The 16,996-nt window shown below is 48.2% G+C and overlaps 1 protein-coding gene across 1 annotated transcript in view; it reads left to right on the top strand.

Annotated features, from left to right (window-relative positions):
* Positions 1 to 16,996, top strand: part of GPC3 (glypican 3) — a 153,198-nt gene that overhangs the window by 61,457 nt on the left and 74,745 nt on the right. The window contains exon 3 of the mRNA XM_075720799.1: positions 9,111 to 9,805. Within this exon, the coding sequence (XP_075576914.1) occupies positions 9,111 to 9,805 (695 nt within the window). The remainder of the gene's footprint in view (positions 1 to 9,110; positions 9,806 to 16,996) is intronic.

Genomic DNA, 16,996 nt, shown 5'->3' with positions numbered 1-16,996 from the left:
CTGGTCTTTAGAAATGCTTGGCTTGTAAATTTGGGAGGGAGTGTATGGAATCACTTGCCCTCTGCTTGAAATGTGGCTCGTCATTCATCTTTTAAGAGGCATGCTGCTTTTTCGATATCTTTATAACCCCATTAGGTGGATGTTGAAGCCTCCAATTAGTAAAATATGGCTGGGGGGGTGACCAAGTGCTGGTTTTCTTGTGTCTCCTCTCTTTTTTGGAAATGCACTTTGTATTTAGAAATAAAAACAAAACAAAACAAGGCCAGATGTGGCTTTGCAGCGGTAAAATGTCTGAGTCTGTGGTATCTCTGCTTAGTTACCCAGGGCAGAAATGCCCCTTTCCTGGGGTTTTTGAAGCTATTCCTGCTGCGCTGGGCTGTGCTCCCTGGCTGAGCAGCTGGCTCAAAATAAGAGTTGTAGATGGAGACTGTTGTCTCTGCAGTGAATTGGAGAAGTAAGAGAGACTAGAAGCAAAGAGTGTAAATATTTGGGGTAAAAAAAAAAATGGTGAAGGTGAAAGTTCCCCAGTGATGTGACATTAGTTCTAGGCATGTTATTGATATAATTATAACATAACAAAAGCCTGGTGGTGCTGTTTTCAGTGATTTATTTTCTGTTCTGTGGGATTGGTTTAATTAACTTTTCCCCTTTAGAGGGAAAGAGGAAAATATGAAATATTTGGAGTGTACATATTTCTGCATGTGGCTGAAAGCGAACTCCTTGTCGGCTGACCCCGAGCGCTGCCAGCTCAGCACTCCCCGCTGCCGTCCCACGAGGCTGGGCTGGGGCGAGACCGCTCCGACCCCAGCGGTCCCTGCCCTGTGGAGCAGCAGTTTGTTTCTTGCTCTCTGTAGTGCAAACTCCCGGCTGTCTCGGCGAGCGCTGGACGAGCATAAAGACAGTTTCCTTTGCAGTAAATCACTTCTGCTCTGTCGTGCCTCTTCCCAGTGGTTCTGCTGCGCGGAGCATCCCTGCACTGGTGCCCCGTGATGGAGAGGAGCCTGGACGCTTGAACCCCAACCCTTATGTGGGCTTCAGCACCAGGATGGGGTGCACGGGGAGAGGTTTGTCTTTCTCTGGTCTGACAGGTTACCAGCACAACAGAGCTACCTGTTTGCTGCAGAAGCCTCTTACACCCCTCTGTCTCTGCTTTTCCTACTTGTGCTCCCAGGGCTCGGTTTGAGCCTGCTTCTCCGGGCCCGTATTCCTCCCATTCCCCTTGGTTTTGATGGAGAATCATGTTCATCCACCACTCGTGCCAGCCCTGACTGTTTGCATTTTTAACTTTGTCTTTATTAAATTTTTAGGAATCTCTTAAGCGTTCACACATCTGTCATGGCACAAAGCGGAATATTTCTTGATGCTCAGGAAAACAAATTATACAATAGATGTGCAACCCATATTTAATCAAAAGCGCCGCAGCCACGTGTTCAAGCACAAAGCCCCAGGACAGATTTTACTGCAGGGTCATTCTCGAGAGTGTTTGCTGTGGGACTTTTTTTTATTACTATTATTTTTTTAAATTTCACTTAGAGTGTGGGTTTCCTACATTGAAGTGGGTACTCCCGAGGGTCTCCAGGAATCTCTCAAGGCATCCCGGTGCCCCTCAAAGAAAAGCTGCTTTCTTGTGGTCCCCCCGGCATCCCTAAAGCTGGCTTTTGCTGTCGTGAGGTGCGGATGCCTGCACGGGGTATGGAGCTCTGCGCTGAGCTCCCTCTGGGCAGGGTCTGGTCCAGGCACGGAGCACCACGAGAAGCTGCTTGAAGGTGGGGAGCTGCAGGCACCGGCGTTTCTTGTCTCCTCGCTTCTGGGCTTGTAGCAGCTTGCGTTGGTGGGCTCTGCTGTCCGTGTTAACCAAGTTTCTGTGCGCGGGATATAAATAATAAATGGGTGAACCACAGTGTGACTAATTGCCTAACAGTCAGACTGTTACCTAGAATATAATAGGAGCGTGGTTTCAGGGCGTTTTGAGTGGGTATAATGAGATGCTAGCATACAGTATTTTTATTAGAAACTTCAGGGAGTGTGTTTCAAAATGCCAGGGCCCTAGATAAGCTGAACAATTAAAAATACATGGCTTTGCAGCTTGGCGTTTTGATAGGCACAGATAATTAGGAGAAGACACTTTTCTGACAAGAGCATAATGATTTGGCTTTGGCTGGTGAGCAGCACTGGCTTTGAAAACTTTTAACTTGGCTCCTGTGGGAGCAAGGGTGGCGGGCACGGAGCTGGAAGAAGCCCCCTCTCATTTAGAGATTGGACAGAGACCTTTCCTCTCTTGGTCTGGTGGTGATGGAGCAAAGGTAGAAAGTGCAAACCTTGATGGCTTAGAATTTGGAAGACGAATTGTTCTAATTTGTAATACTAATGCTTTGAAGCTAATCTCATAAGCTTGAGAGCTTGAGTCCATGATTTTTATAGTGACAATATTGTAAAAGTAATCCAAAAGGCTGTGTCATAGTTGAAAAAATAAGCATTTCCTAAGCTCTAAACCCAAATGTGCTCAGAGAAACAAACCCTGCAAGAGCAGCAGTGGCACCATCTGATGGGTTTTGTAATGCCACAGACAAAAGTAATTATGCTGCTTAGAAGAGCTTTTGTCTCCAGATAATGTTGTTAAAAACTTGCAGTGTAGTGTAAATCATAACAGAACAAATCTGGAGTCTGCTCTTATTGCTGCCAGGGGAAAATCTCTTGGATTTTGTTTCCTTTCTGCTCGATATATTGCAAACCTTTTCCAAGTTTGTAAATAAATATTACCTGCTGTTTGAAAAATGACTCGCGGTTCATCTCACCAGTAGTGCCTGTGGCAGCCAGGCCGTTATTGCAAACAGTTGTTTCTCTCTTGGTGAGCTCTTTTGTGTGTCTTTCAGGAGCACAGGCTGTTGCAATGACTCTGAAGTTGTCTGATTCATTGGAGATATTAAAGAAGTACTTCCTTTAGAGCTCACTCGCCTGTGAATGCCTATGGCTCCTTTCACTGCTTCCTAGCAGTACTGCGGTAGTTGCCATGTCAGAAAATATTTTGGTGAGCTTATAAAAAAAATCAAAACTTTTACCATTTCCTTGATGAACATTTGAATTCCTGTCCGTGAACATTGGTGGTTTGTTGGGGGGGCTGAGCATTTTTGGTTTTTAAGTGTATGGGACTTGAAAAGGTTTAGAAACCGCGGACTTGAAGGGGATGCAGTGATTGCGTTAGGAGCAGCTTAATTAACTAATGAATTTTCCACCACCCTGCCTGGAGACCCATGTTTTTGCCTCAGGATGGAAACGATTCCTGTGGGCTGAGGGATCCCAGTGCCTGGTTGTTTCCTGATGCGCTTTGTGTCCTGAGGAGTGAAGGGAGAGGGATTTGCATCAAGACGTCATTTCACAGGCAGTACACGAGGTTTTACTGTTGGCAGGGAAGTGCCAGAGAGCAGGAAGAGCCGGGGAAGCTCTGCAGGTGAAGTCTGGCCGGGCTGGGGTTATTGCTGCGCCTTGCACAGAGAGTTTGGTGCCAGGTCCCGTGAGTAGGGACCCTCCAGGGAAGGGGCCTGGGGAGCAAACCCAGGGACATGGGGAGAGCCATCGGAGCCTGGAAGAGGGACTTCAGCACATCCACCGAGCCTCAGGAGCTGGTTCACTCGCTGCCCTGGAGCAGTCGCATCCATAGATGAGATTTATGGAGGGAGAAGGGGCATGTTCACATCCAAAAGGTGTTTAAAGTGCATTTTTGTACGTAGAGCTGGTGAGCAGGACAGGGGAGCGCTGCGTGCGGCGTGGCAGCTGGCAGCTCGGGGCGCTTCCAAGCGGCAGCATCCTGGGAAAGGTGCAGTGAATCCCAAAATGCGTCATCACCTGCAGAGAGAGAAATTCAGCTGGATGCCAATGATCCGTGTTATCTCAAGGGAGGTTTCTGCTGCACGGAAATCTGTTTCTTGTTTGTTTTACAGTTTGGGATAGTTTGGGAGGATTCGCCACTCCGCCACAAAGTCCTGGAGGATCTGGCCCTGAAGCTTTAATGGGGAGGTTGCAACATGATGGTGACGCCATGACCTTGTCTAGGATTACTTGCCTGGCTGCCTCCCAAAAAATAAAACAGGGCCTTGTTTTTACTAGCTCTTGGCAGCAGAATAACAAACAGGTTGTAGTTCCTCTGCTGTGAAGATGCGTCTCTGTGGTCAAGACAAGGCTTTAAATGGGGGGAGGCAGTTGCACAGTTCTTAAGAAAAGACTCTTTTGGAGAGGTGCAAGTGGGAGTCGGGAGCTCAGCTCCCCATGGGCAGTGGGAGCAGCCGTGGTGGGAGCTTCCCTGCTCAGAGAGAGCTTTATGGTTGCATGGTTTGTGTGCCCAGATGTCAAGAAACAGTAAAATCAGGGTTGTTTTAAATTAGAAATTTAAATCAAGGTGCAGTTTTAACCCCTTGGTGTCCGTGTGCTGGGGTTGACTGGATGTCACACAACCCGGCACTTCCACCCCACTTTGTTCCCTTACCAGATGCCCTATGGAAGATGGGCTGCTCATGCAGCAAGTTTTGCTGTGCAGCTCCTTTGTCTTTAGTGTGCCTCTGCCAAAGAGGACTCGTGTGGTGTGATGCACAGGGAAGGGCAGCTGTCCACGTGGGAAGCTTGGTTTTGCAGCAAAGCCAGCGGCACGGTAACGGAGGGGCAAGCACGAAGCCCACGGCACGTCCTGGTGCCTGACTGCCATGGTGGATCCCACTTTCCCCTCTGCATGACAGCTCACACCTTCTCCCACGGCTGCGGTGGTGCAGGGAGGTGGCTCCACGTGGCTGCCGTGGTGCTGGTTTTTGGTGAGCTGGCGTGGGAGGGCAGAGGGAGCGCAGACCTCCCTGTTCCTGGCAGCAGCGCCTTTCCAAACACCTTCAGTTGCTTGCAAAGCTGCACCCGCTGAGCTCAGACCTGGGGGTGCTGGATCGGGGCTGGGTGCTGTCTCTGTCGCTGCTCCGGCTCTGCAGCTGCCGTTGGATTTCGGCTCTCGCCCCTCCAGCGGATGCTGTGCGGGAATGGCTCGCTGGCGTTGCTCGTGCCGGCTCCTTGCGGTTCAGGCAACTGCATCACATAATCTCTTAAATAAACCCATCAAGTCCCAGACTCGGCTGGAGCCTCCTGCAGCCTGGGGGAGCCAGCACGTTAATCCGGAGCTCCTCTGGCCCCAGCATCGGCCCCTTTGAAGTAGCTGCAGCTCAGGAGCGAACGCGCCTTCTCAGGAAAGCTGGCATTTTTACTAAGCGGCAGACTTTTATTATCTGAGCCGAGAATGCAGTGATTTCCTTCTCCTGCCAGTAATCCCCACTCAGGGCACTGCTATGTTCTTTTACAATTTATTTTCTTTTCTCTAATTGCCAGTTTGTAGTGGCCATGCAGCTCTCCCTGGGCTGCATTCTCTGAGCTTTTGCACTTTGAAAGCAGCTTAGTCCTTCCCTCCTGGCCGCTGCAACCAGGCAGCAATTCCTCTCCCAGTGCTTCAGCGAGAATCCTGCTGGAAAAATAAGTAATAGCCTGTGCTTTTCAACTGGTGCCTGATAACTGTGGTCTAGAGTAGAGTTTCAGCTTTCACGCATCCTTTGGCAGCCCTGATATGCTGCCCTTGGCAGAGGTAGTCAACAGATGTATGGTACCAGTGCAGCAGGTACGATGCTTTGCTGACGGTGCTCTGGCTCACACCCTGCGTACGGTCCCTTTGTTTCACCCGGGCATGGTGTGGTTCTTCCCACCCATCCTGGGACAGAGCACCACAGTGCTGTGCGTGGTTAAACTGCTCCCAGGTTTTGTCCCTGTGCTGACTGAAATGACTTTGGAGTACAAGATGTGTATGTGTTCAGCACCTTTGGGTACCTGCCGATGAAATTGTGCTTAAGAGCTACCCGGGCAGGACTGACTTTCTGGTGTGGTGGTCCGTGGCAGCTCAGGCTGTCATCTCCCCATGCCAGACTCGTGGATCAGGGCTCTTTAAATTTTAGTGCATGCAAAAGTGGTTTTTTTTTTTAGTGTGTGGGGTTTTTTTTCTACTAATCACATGAGAAAATACTTTAAAAGCAGATAAATAACCATGCGGCATGATTGAGTTCTGCTGTGTCTGCATAGCTATGGTGGTGGAGACAGTAAGGCGTGAGCTCCTCTCTGGAGCTGCTGGAAGTTGGGTGCAAGTCTGATGCTATGCTTTGTCAGTGCTGCTAAGGTGTTTACTCTGTTCAGCGAGACCTGCGAACCAGCTGCCATAAATTGCGTGGGTTTTTTTAAATATCCTTGAAACAAACAGGAGAAAGAAAAGGTTCCATTGTCCTCCAGCAACAGGAGTTTCAATAATGCCATGTTACGAGCAGGGCAGATTTTGCCAGCAGCAAATCCAGGCTGTGGGATTTTATGGGGGAGCAGAAGCCTGTGCCGCTTCTGTAGTGGGGCATCCCCTCCGTTTCCCCACGAGGCTCATTCGGGGGAGCACGGGGGACTGACCCGCAAACTTTCCTCCTCTTTGAAGTGCTCGGAGTCTGGCCGTGGGTCACTTCTGCTGCTGGCAGCTGGGGCTTTAATATTCTTGCAGCCAGCCCTTTGTGAGGAACATTTCAGAATAAGCAACTACTAGGGGAGTAGGGTGAGAGATTTTGGATGTGTAAGACTCTTTTTTTACAAAGTTTTATTATTTCCTGCATCTATTAATAGGGCAGCAGGAGGCTCCATGTGCTTTTATAGTCCCTGTTGCGTTCTCTAATGGATATATGCAAAGGCTCCAAGGCGCGTAAGATAGACACTCTTAGCCAGTTATTATGATAAAAATTATGTGCATGTCATGACCTTTAAAGCAGTGGGACTGTGTGTGCATGCTCTTCTGATATGCTGCTGTTCTCAATTCCTTTCTGAAGCATTTCTCGCCGTAGGAGGTTTGCATAGGAGCTTGGAATATTTTTCTAATCAGCGAATAGTCTCTTGGCTCTGATGGTAACTTGCAAAGCAGAGAGGAGCAAGAAAAGGGAAGCGGGATGACTTTTTCTAAGGGAACTAACAGAGAAGAGGTTAAAGGCGAACGGTGAGGCACAGCATGAAAATCCTGGCATCGTCTGCAGTGCTGTCAAAAAAACACTGGCCCAAAAAGTCCTTTGTGCTCTTTGAGGAAAAAGCTATTCTGGTGCTCTTGAGGATGAAGAAGGAAAAAAAGTTTTGTAATCCATGTGCCCTATTTAAGGTGACTTTTTTTGTTTTAAAACTTTTAACAGTGCAACCAGAATTTGCTCTGCTTGCATAGCCCACACATTTACCCCGCTCCATGTCGGACGTGCCATTGTGCCTGGAGAGCTTTGCAACATTCTGTAGGGGTGTGAAGAGTGAGATGCCTGCTGTCGGGCGAGGGAGGCATGGAGAGAGGGGCTCTGTGTCCTTGCACCGCAGCATCCCTCAATCTGTGGTGTTAGGAAGGATTGCTGTCATCTGGGAATGCAGTTGGTTGCTCTGGGCTTGCTGGCGCTGTCCTGGTGTGGGTGTCGGGAGCTGTGGACAGAATGCTTCAGTGGCAGGCTCGGGAGGTGTGCAGGCACCAGATGGGATGGAGAGACTGTTTGTGAAAGTATATCAGTAATTTCTGCTTTGATCACTGCTTACACCACCGCTTTCTGCATGCTGGTGTGGCAGGCAGCAAGCAGCACTGGGTCCCTGTCTCTCCAGGCATGCCTGCACAGGGTGCACCTGGGAAGAAAGAGTTGGAAGTCCCGGAGATGTGATGGTCTCAAAATGCAAGAGGTTACGCAGGGCGAGCAGCAAGGCCTGATGTTGCTTGTGATAGCGTTGATACTGGACCCCCATGGAGAGGCGTCAGGCCACGCTCAGCTGCATCCCAGCCTTAACAAATGGGAAAAATAACACTTATGGTTTTAAAAATTAAACATTCTCTTTAATTATTGAACATGAATAATTTTCATGCAAATCGAGCCTGGATGTGTGTTTCCAGAGTGACACAGTTGAGAGCGGTTACATCGTGGGGTGTCAGTGACCTGTGAACTGAGAGGCTGTTCATTATTTTTAGCATTTTACAAACAGTACCCTGGAGGGTGGGGCACAGGCTGGTAGAGAGAGTTGGCCGAAGTAAAAAGACTTTAGTTTGCACTGGTGGCCTCCCCTTCTAATGCTTTAACTTGCAAGCTGGGGTGTGTGTAGGTATGTTGTCTTTACATACCTGGGTATGGATGTTTTGGAAGCCTCCTGGTGAGGAGGGCTGTAATTAAGGGAATAATTGTGCCGTGACTGTGCTGCTGGAGGCTCTCCCGCCCACCGCGTGGAGGAGGTGTGGGCAGAAGGTCCTCAAGGCTTTGAAGGTGGAGAGGGGAAAATGCACCCTGGCTTTTCCTAGCAAATCGATAGTCTCCATGTAAAACTTGAGCTTCACGGGGCAGTTTGGCACAACCTGATGTGTGTGGGAGTGGTCCTGGCTGGGCACCCACAGATGGACACTGTGTCGCCGGCTCTCAGCATCGCTTTGGACCATGGAGCAGCTCATGTCTAGAGCAGATGAACGCTGGATCTGCAGCTGGGCTCAGCCCTGCATTCGGGAAAGCTACAGCAGTGCAGGGGCTTTTCAAATGGCTTTGAGGACACTTAGTGCGGGGCGGGTGCTGGGGGTTGAGTCCAAATATCCTCTGTGATTAAGCTCCTGTAAATATTTTCCTTTTCATAATGGAATGTCAGCATTTACTGTTTCCTGATTTTAAACACTGTACAGTTTGTCAAACATTTATCTCTGCCTTAAATTAACTCTCGAGATAGAATTCCTGTTAATTTCAAATCAATATGAAAGGAGAGAAAGAAATTGCAGTCTAGCCCTTTTTTTGAATCAATATTTTCTTTAAAAGCTGAAATGTTAACTAGATCATAGTTTTTGCCATTTTGAAATGTAGCTTCTGTTTAAAGACCGTATGCATTTCCCCTGAAAATCGCTGATGCTGGTAAGTTTTGCAGCAGGCACGGCTGCCAGCAGATGTGTGACCCAGCGTGGGCAGGATGGGACCAGCCTTTGCACCAGTAATGCAGTACAATGTTATCCTCCCTGTTCCTGAGCTCATCGTCTCTTAATAACTTCTTTTTTTTTTTTTTTTTTTTTTTGTTCTGTTTTGCAGAAGCCTTTGAAATTGTAGTACGGCATGCAAGAAACTTCACCAACAGCATGTTCAGGACCCACTACCAGAGCATGGGGCCCAGAGCTCTTAAGTTTGTTGGAGAACTTTTTACTGATGTCTCGCTGTACATATTGGGCTCTGACATCAGTGTTAATGACATGATAAATGAATTTTTTGACAGTTTATTCCCTTTGGTTTACTCTCACTTGATTAATCCCGGCTTCCCTGATCCCTCCGTGGAAATGACTGAATGCCTGCGGGCAGCCAGGAGAGACCTCAAAGTCTTTGGTAACTACCCGAAGATGATGATGACGCAGGTGTCCAAGTCGCTGCAGGCCACGCGAGTCTTTCTGCAGGCGCTCAACCTGGGGATCGAGGTGATAAACACTACTGACCACTTAAAATTCAGCAAGGACTGTGGACGAGCGCTGCTGAAGATGTGGTACTGCTCTCACTGCCAGGGGCTCCTCCTGGCCAAGCCCTGTGCCAGCTACTGTGGCGTGGTGATGCAAGGATGCTTGGCGGGCGTCGTAGAGATCGATAACCACTGGCGAGAGTACATCGGGTCGCTGGAGGGGCTGACCAAAGGCATGCATGGCATCTATGACATGGAGCACGTCCTCCTGAACCTCTTCTCCCTGGTGCGGGATGCGATCGTCTACGTGCAGAAGAACGAAGGAAAGCTCTCGACAACCGTGAGTGGCTCTCTGCAGTTCCCCTAGCTTGCTGCCACAGCAGGGCTCGGTTGTGTACCACTAGCTCTACATGTTGAAACCAACCTACCCTTGTCTTCCAGCCAACAAACCCCAAATGCTCCAATTACCAGCTCCTCCCTTTTTCTCCCCCCAGTTCTACGATTTTTAAAAGTTTTGGTAGCATCTGAAACTGGTGTTTGTGCAGCCTGGGCTTCAGTTAAGGGCTTTGCCTCTTTTCAGGTTGGTCAGAGCAGAAAGGTCTGGAGTCATCCTTCACTGTCACTAAAACCTATCTCCAAATAGATGCCAAGTGAAAGTGTGTACTGTGGCATCCCCCGCTTCCTGATTTACTAAAGGAGATTTATTTTCCCTCTTTTGGTAGCTCATTTGAGTTTTGGGCCACCTTTAATCCCAGGGATGATGTTATTTCTTATTTATTAGGAGTGACCTGACTCTTTAAAAACCCATTGTGTGAATTTCTGAGCCTCCTGAGAAACTGAGGCTTTCCTGTTCAGAAAATCCTGCTGCTCTGTTTGAATGCCAAGGACAAATAGACTGTGGTAATCTAACGCTTGTTTTGCACAGGAGATTTTTCTTGAGACACAGTTGAGCTGCTCTGTGCAGGTAGGGTAGAGTTGGGGATGGGGGCAAAGGTGCGGAAATATTGTTAGAGTTTGCTTAAATCCAACAATGATTAAAATCTGCCACCATTTCCCAGTTAGCTGCTTGTTCCTAGCATTCTTGACTCCTGTTTACAAAAGAACTGTGTTTATGTAGGTCACTGTAGTACTTGCACTGTAACTAACTCTTACCTTTTTGGGGGACCGTGGAAATGTATCAGCTTATGGATTTGGAGCTATGTGGCATTCAGCCAGCAGCACTCTTCTGTGCTGTTTCATGTGCCATCTTTGCTTGGCGATTGCCCGAGACATGCCACCGCACATATGCAGGCTGTGAAATAACGTGATGGCACCCGGGTGGTTTCGCACCCCCTGGGTAGTTTGGCACACATGGTGCAAGCTCTCTTCGTTGCTAAGAAGGGATTTAGGGACCAAATTTCCAGTAAGTTGGATTACTCTTGGGTTGCGGTGACCAGGAGGAGGCTGTGGCTGAGGGCTGCGTTTTGGTGTTGGTCACCTGGGCAGATGGATGTGGGCAGGACTTGTGGGCTGCACGTTAGGCTCCAGGGTACAGTGCAGGACACTGGCTTTCAACCTGCATGACTTAGCCCCTTTCTGCAGAAAATCCCTGTTTTACAGCAGCCTGCCAAGTGTTTCTCGGGTCCCCAGGACCGCAGGGAGGTTCCAGCTGACGGGGTCTGGGGGCAGCAGCTCTGCTGAGCACGACTTCTGCTGCTGTGGAGCCAGGGCAGGCTCTTCTCCCGTCAGTCAGGACCTGTCAACCCTCTCTGGAACAGCAAAGGAGCAGAGATGTAACTGTCGGTTTAGCTTGAGGTCAGGTGAGGTGGAGAATTCAAGTTACAGGTGGTAATGATGTATACAAGAGAGAAAATCCAGCTCAACTCTTAAGCCCAGTTGGCATTTCCAAGGCAGTAAGAAACAAAACTTACTTCTACACATCATGTGAGCCTATTTGGTCTCTAAAGCAATCAGTCGACATATTCAGCTGTGAGCAAAGCCATCCAACATGTTTTGCACCAGCAAACCTGCTGTGCTTACAGGTGTGAAGGCAGAACAGAAACATTGCCCTTACAGGCTGTATGCCAGGTTTTGCAAGCACACACAACACGTGCATTGCTGTATGGTCCTGAGAGGGTAAGTGTTTGCCCTCCCATATCCTTGTTTTATTGGCACAACAATAAAAATGCACTTTTTCTTGAAGATGTCCTTGTATACAGTGAAGGAACATGACTGTCGGTTATATTATCGAATATTGAGACCTTGATCTGTCTACTGAAAATGTGTTTGTGGGATGACAGGTAGACGGAGCGCTGCTAAAGTCAACGCAAACCATGGCAGTAGAGCCATTATCTGCCCATCCTCTGCCAAACCAGAGCATAAACTGACTTCCTTTAAAATAAAAAAATCACTGAGCATTGCAAAGCCATTCAGTGCTTTTGTACTTCATAGAGCTGTTTGAATTCATTAGTGCCATATATAGTTAGGTACTTATTTAAACATGACTGCTGTTGATTATTTAATACTTGAGTGATTCTTTTTTTTTTTGCTCTGGAGACATTTTTGAGTTATAGCAGTGCAGAGGAAAAAAATCCAAGCCAAGCCAGCCAATTGTCTGGCAATTGTCACTGAAAGAGAATGGCCGCTGGGTTTTTAAAGTTTATTTTTAAAACACTGATGTTGCTCACCTAAGAATCCTATGTCAAACCTGAGCCCAGAGCAACTTTTGTTACGGATGAAGGTATGAGCTGTTCAGTAGAGGAATAGGGCAGTAATGGAAGTGCTGACAGTCTTAACTACAGCACTGCAGACAGCCTGACTCTGATAGCCGGTCTGCATCTGGGATCTGGGGCAAATATCTCTGCCCCTAAGTGATAGAATGCAATTTTTTTTTCAGCTGTGCTGGAATGAAAGTTTCTCTGTTAAACTTATCAGCACATATTGAGTTTCAAAGAATATACCTGGAAGCAAACAGTTGTATTTACTGTTATCCTGTAAATATGATTGTTTTTAGACACCGTTGTCATACGAAAGTATAAAATGCTGCAGGAGCTGTCTTTGAAAATGTGGGACTTTGCTCTCGCACTGGCTTCTCATGCTGACCTCTTTTATTACTGGCCACCACTGCTTCTGTAGGCAAAGTTCAATTCACCTGTATGTGATTAAGGATAATGACAGGTTATTTAATTGTCATTAAAATCCCCTGGAATTATGGAAAACTTCTCTTCCATGCCCGTAGTGATTATAGCCTGAATAACAACACTGCTGCCCTTGCCTGTCCTTTGAGCTGCTTTGGTTTTCCACGGCATTGGTGGCACTTCTGCGGCAGTAGTTTTTCCTCCTGGTGCTTCAGGTCCTTGGGTACATTACCCGACCCAGCATCCGTCCTCCACGCGGCTGCTCCTCTGTCCCCCTCGCCACCCACCCCCGGGCTGGGTTGCGGACGTTTGCATGAGGACCCGGGCCCCTTTTATAGCTTGCTGCAGACCTGGCTAGAAAGGGCATGTGAACCTGAGCTCCAGAGGTGTTGCAGACCCTCCAGGTAGGTTTCTGAGGAGCTCTGCAGTCCCCAAGATGCAGAGTCCTACTGTTGTTAATCTGCTTTTGGAAACTGTGCACCTCCAGGCATGCATTTAAATGTAAGCCTATGTGCCGGTGTTGTTCCTGGTGTGTAAACAGCAATGCAGAAGAGTGAATTCAGTAATAATGGCAGTAGGCAGTTCCCATCCCAAGCCTTGCTTTAACAGCTAATTTGTCGGCAATGGTGTGCGTGTTAGGGCTCTGTTATTTCTGCAATTTGTCTGTTTAAAAACTTAACACCTAAAATACGCTATTAAAATACTTCATCAAGGAGGCTGAGTCTCAGGGCAGATAGGAAAAACAAAAAATTCTGTCTAGGGCTATACCTGCATTAATTTTCCTATCTGCTACTTTTCCCCTGGTTGCAAACGTGCCCAGTACATCCACCTCTTGTAGATATTTTAATCATGAATGTAGGGAAGAGTGATTTTAGTCAGTCTGTTCGTGCTTTCTACCACAAACAAAGACAATCGGAGAGATGCAGTACAAATCAACTTCATAAAATATTCAACCCCAGCACCTCTTGAAGTTAATGCTTCCTCTGCTTTTGGAAGTACGAGAGAGACAACAGGTCTGGGCGTCTTACATAGCTAATCGTTGATCTCCTCTAGGGTTCCCTACCTTAAGCCAGCACTGTAAATTTATTTTGAAAGGTTGCGGAGTTGAGGTGAAGACTGTTGATTTCACACAGATATTAATTTGTCTAGGTAAATATGTTTTTCTTACTGCTTTCCCGCCCCGCCCTGTAACTAATCAGGGTTTTGAACCCATCCCAACAGAATGGGAAACAACAGGCAACTCATAGCATAGCGAGACGCTAAGCGAAAGAGGTGGGTGGCTTGGGGTGAGGCCGTAGCCATGTATTGCATGTGAGGAGGAGGATGCACTGCAGGTGTGAGTCCTCAGAGAAAGAAATGTGGATTTTAGCTGCCTTAGCTGCTTTGTCCTGCACACCCAGCAGGGCACGTGTCCCCTCCCAGCCCTTCAGATGGGGGTGGCAGGGCTTCTCCTGCCCTTTAGCTGTCGTGTGGTGCCTCTCCGTCTGGACACGGAGCTGCAGCCGCCGATCCCTGCCTCGCACAGCGGGACTCTCTGCTTGGCAGGACCCGTACGTGTTGGCGTAATTAGAGTCAGGTACAGAAGATACTGTGGAGCTGATGTGTCTGGAATGTGACCGAATCTGGGAATGAGAACAGGTTGTAAAGGAGTACAAGGGTAGTCTTGCAAGTCTCTTAGAAAAAGTGCATCATGAAAAACACCAGCAACCCACCACCAAAAAAACATATCAAGAAATTTCAGTGAGTCTGCTTGTCAGGCAGGTGTGCCCCAGCCTGGGCATCTGCATCTCCAGGGAGAAATGCCAAGAAATGGGCTGATAGAGCTGCCCAGCCCCTGCTGCTCCCCTTGCAGTCGGTGGAGGTGCGCAGCACTATCTGCAGAGCATTGCCTAGAAAGGAAAGAGCAGGGAGCTCAGCGAAGCATTTTTCTTCACTCAGAACTGATGGCTGAGTTTCTAGAAAATCCTGTTAAATTGCAGAATAAAGGTAGCCAGACCTTTGTTGAACCGATCACACCCATCTGTGCTGAGGAGGGGAGTGGATTAGAGGAAGAGTACCAGCACCGTATGAAAACAGGGTGCAGTTCTCTGTGCACGCCCTGTGAGGGGCTCCCTGCTGTTTTACTTTCCTGCAAACACCTTTAAAAGACTGCTCAGGTCCGGGTTAAACAGGTCATATAGCCGTGCTGCTGAGGAGAGGAGGAGAAGCCACAGTACAGGCTGGGTTTGGTCTTATCTCAGAGCCGGAGCGCGCACCCCAGCCAGCACGGGCAGAGTGCCGGGTGTGAACCCAGCTCTGATGCTGGCCATGGGAAGCTGCCGGGGAGCCCCAGGGAGGGGCAGGGGCAGGCAAACCGGACCCTTGTTTGCCCTCAGTTTTTGGGGGAATCCTGGTGGGGAGACCATGAGCATGCTGAAGAGATAACCAGCTGCTTCAATTGCTTGTAGCACCAGAGAGAGAAGCATTGCTCTGGTGCAAATTGGTGTAGAAATTTGCAGTACCTGCAGATGCGCAGGGATGAAATTCAAGAATAAGTACAGGGACTTCTGGCACCCAGGGATGAAAATGTCACCTGTCACCATACGCAGGGATTCAGCGCGTTTGTCGGCATGGCGATGCCAGTGGAATTTTCCCTGGATGCTGCCCGGGACGTGCTTTTGGAGCTGGCTCACCTGGCGACTCGCTGGAAGCTGCTTTGCTTGGTGGGTTGCAGCGGCGGGGAGCTCCGGCGAGTTTTCCTATCTGCTAATGGATTTCTTTCTATGCCAGAGCTGGCAAGAGACTTGTGAGGAAAGCTTTGAAATTACAGTGCTGTTCAAGAAGTCATTCCCTTTGAGACGCTGAGATCAGTTTCTTTGTACTTTTAATGCAGGTTGCTTTCTGTTGGCATTGCTCATGGGATAGGCGGCTGGATGTACAGCCTCTGTATTTTCAGTTTCTTTATCGGCAAAGTTTAATCCTCAGGCTGTTCTTTAATGCTTGCTGGTAGCTAGCTCCATTTTTCACTTAAAGCTGGAAATATGGGTGAGGTTTTGGTTTTCAGTAAGCTCAGACCCACTTGTAGCTATCCCAAGGTGTGTTTATCGTGTACTTTTGTTAACCATTTTGTGATAGGCGGTGTAATGTGCCTGATAAGGCGTGTTAAACCAAGCATCTGTTCCCGCTGCAGGATGAAAATAAACCTGATCACTGAGGACCGTATCAGGAACGTTCCTGTTCCTGTGAAAATACCTTGGGAGTATTAAGATTACTTGTCTGAAGAGGTTTCAGATATTAAAGATTTTCTGATAGTTGGGGAAGCATATGGCAAGGCGCTGAACTGTAAGGCGTTGATTTTGATCTAGAAATCCCCACATTGTTGGTGGCTTGGCTGATGCTGAAAGAATAAGGGCAAAAATTATTCATGCCTGCAGTTTTGCAACCCAGTATCAACAATTTTGATCCAGAGACTTTGGCACGCTGCTGCTGGTCTTAAATCTTTGGTTTAATGTTCAAATACGCAGTACCAAATTAAGGGTCTGCGTTTTATTTTTGAAAGGGACTTTGGCATGGATGCTCTTGACCATCGTTTGCTTCTCTAAGGGAGTGAGGCTCAGAGGTTATTCTCAGCCTAGTGAAAGTTTTCTTTCTTGTCTGTCCTGGGGAGGGAGGCCATTGGTGTCACAATTAATTTGCTGCTAACGAGAGCTTTGCCTCTAGAGGACACGGGTACCATGCTTTCATGGTCTTTGGTCAGCCTTGCCCTTTTCCTGCTGGGGTCCAGCATGGGCAAAGTGGCATGCTGGTCTCCCCTCCTGCTTGCCCTGATGGCACGGTGAGGCTTTGGGTCAATTTGTAACCGAATTGGATCTGGACGAAGCGGGGCGAATGTGCAGGGCTGCGCTGGGGAGCGCATGGGGCTGCGCAGAGCTGCTAGATGGATGTGGCCAGCAATGCTCAAACCTGCCAGCGCAAAGCCAGAGAAGATGGCATTGAATATCAACATGGGTTTAATTTAAAATAGCATTTGATTTTCCTTGTATTGGTAAACTTTTATACTGTCCTCTCCTTTTTTGCTCTCCCTGTCTTTTTAACTGGACATGTTCTAGCCTCTGGCGTGTTGTGCCATTTCAATGGAATTTGCAGTGATGCTTTTTTTTTTTAATTAAAAGTAGAAGGTAGCTGCTAACGGTGCTCCCTCCTCCCCGCACGCACACACGGCAGCACGGAGAGCATCCTTTGACAGTGCGTTTCATGCCCAACCCAACTTTGCACCGAAGCTCACACGAATCTTTTCATTGACTTCAGTCAGAGGCAGATCACTCAGCTGGTGGCAACTTCATCCCCACTACTCTGCAGCTTAAAAAGAGCTTTTTAAGGCTGCTGCATTTTATGGGCGGGAATATTATTCGGCGCCCACTGAGCCTGGCTTGATC

The sequence above is a fragment of the Pelecanus crispus genome, chromosome 13 (assembly GCF_030463565.1).
Source record: "Pelecanus crispus isolate bPelCri1 chromosome 13, bPelCri1.pri, whole genome shotgun sequence".
Taxonomy (NCBI): Eukaryota; Metazoa; Chordata; class Aves; order Pelecaniformes; family Pelecanidae; genus Pelecanus; species Pelecanus crispus.
This window is presented reverse-complemented; position numbering and strand designations above follow the sequence as displayed.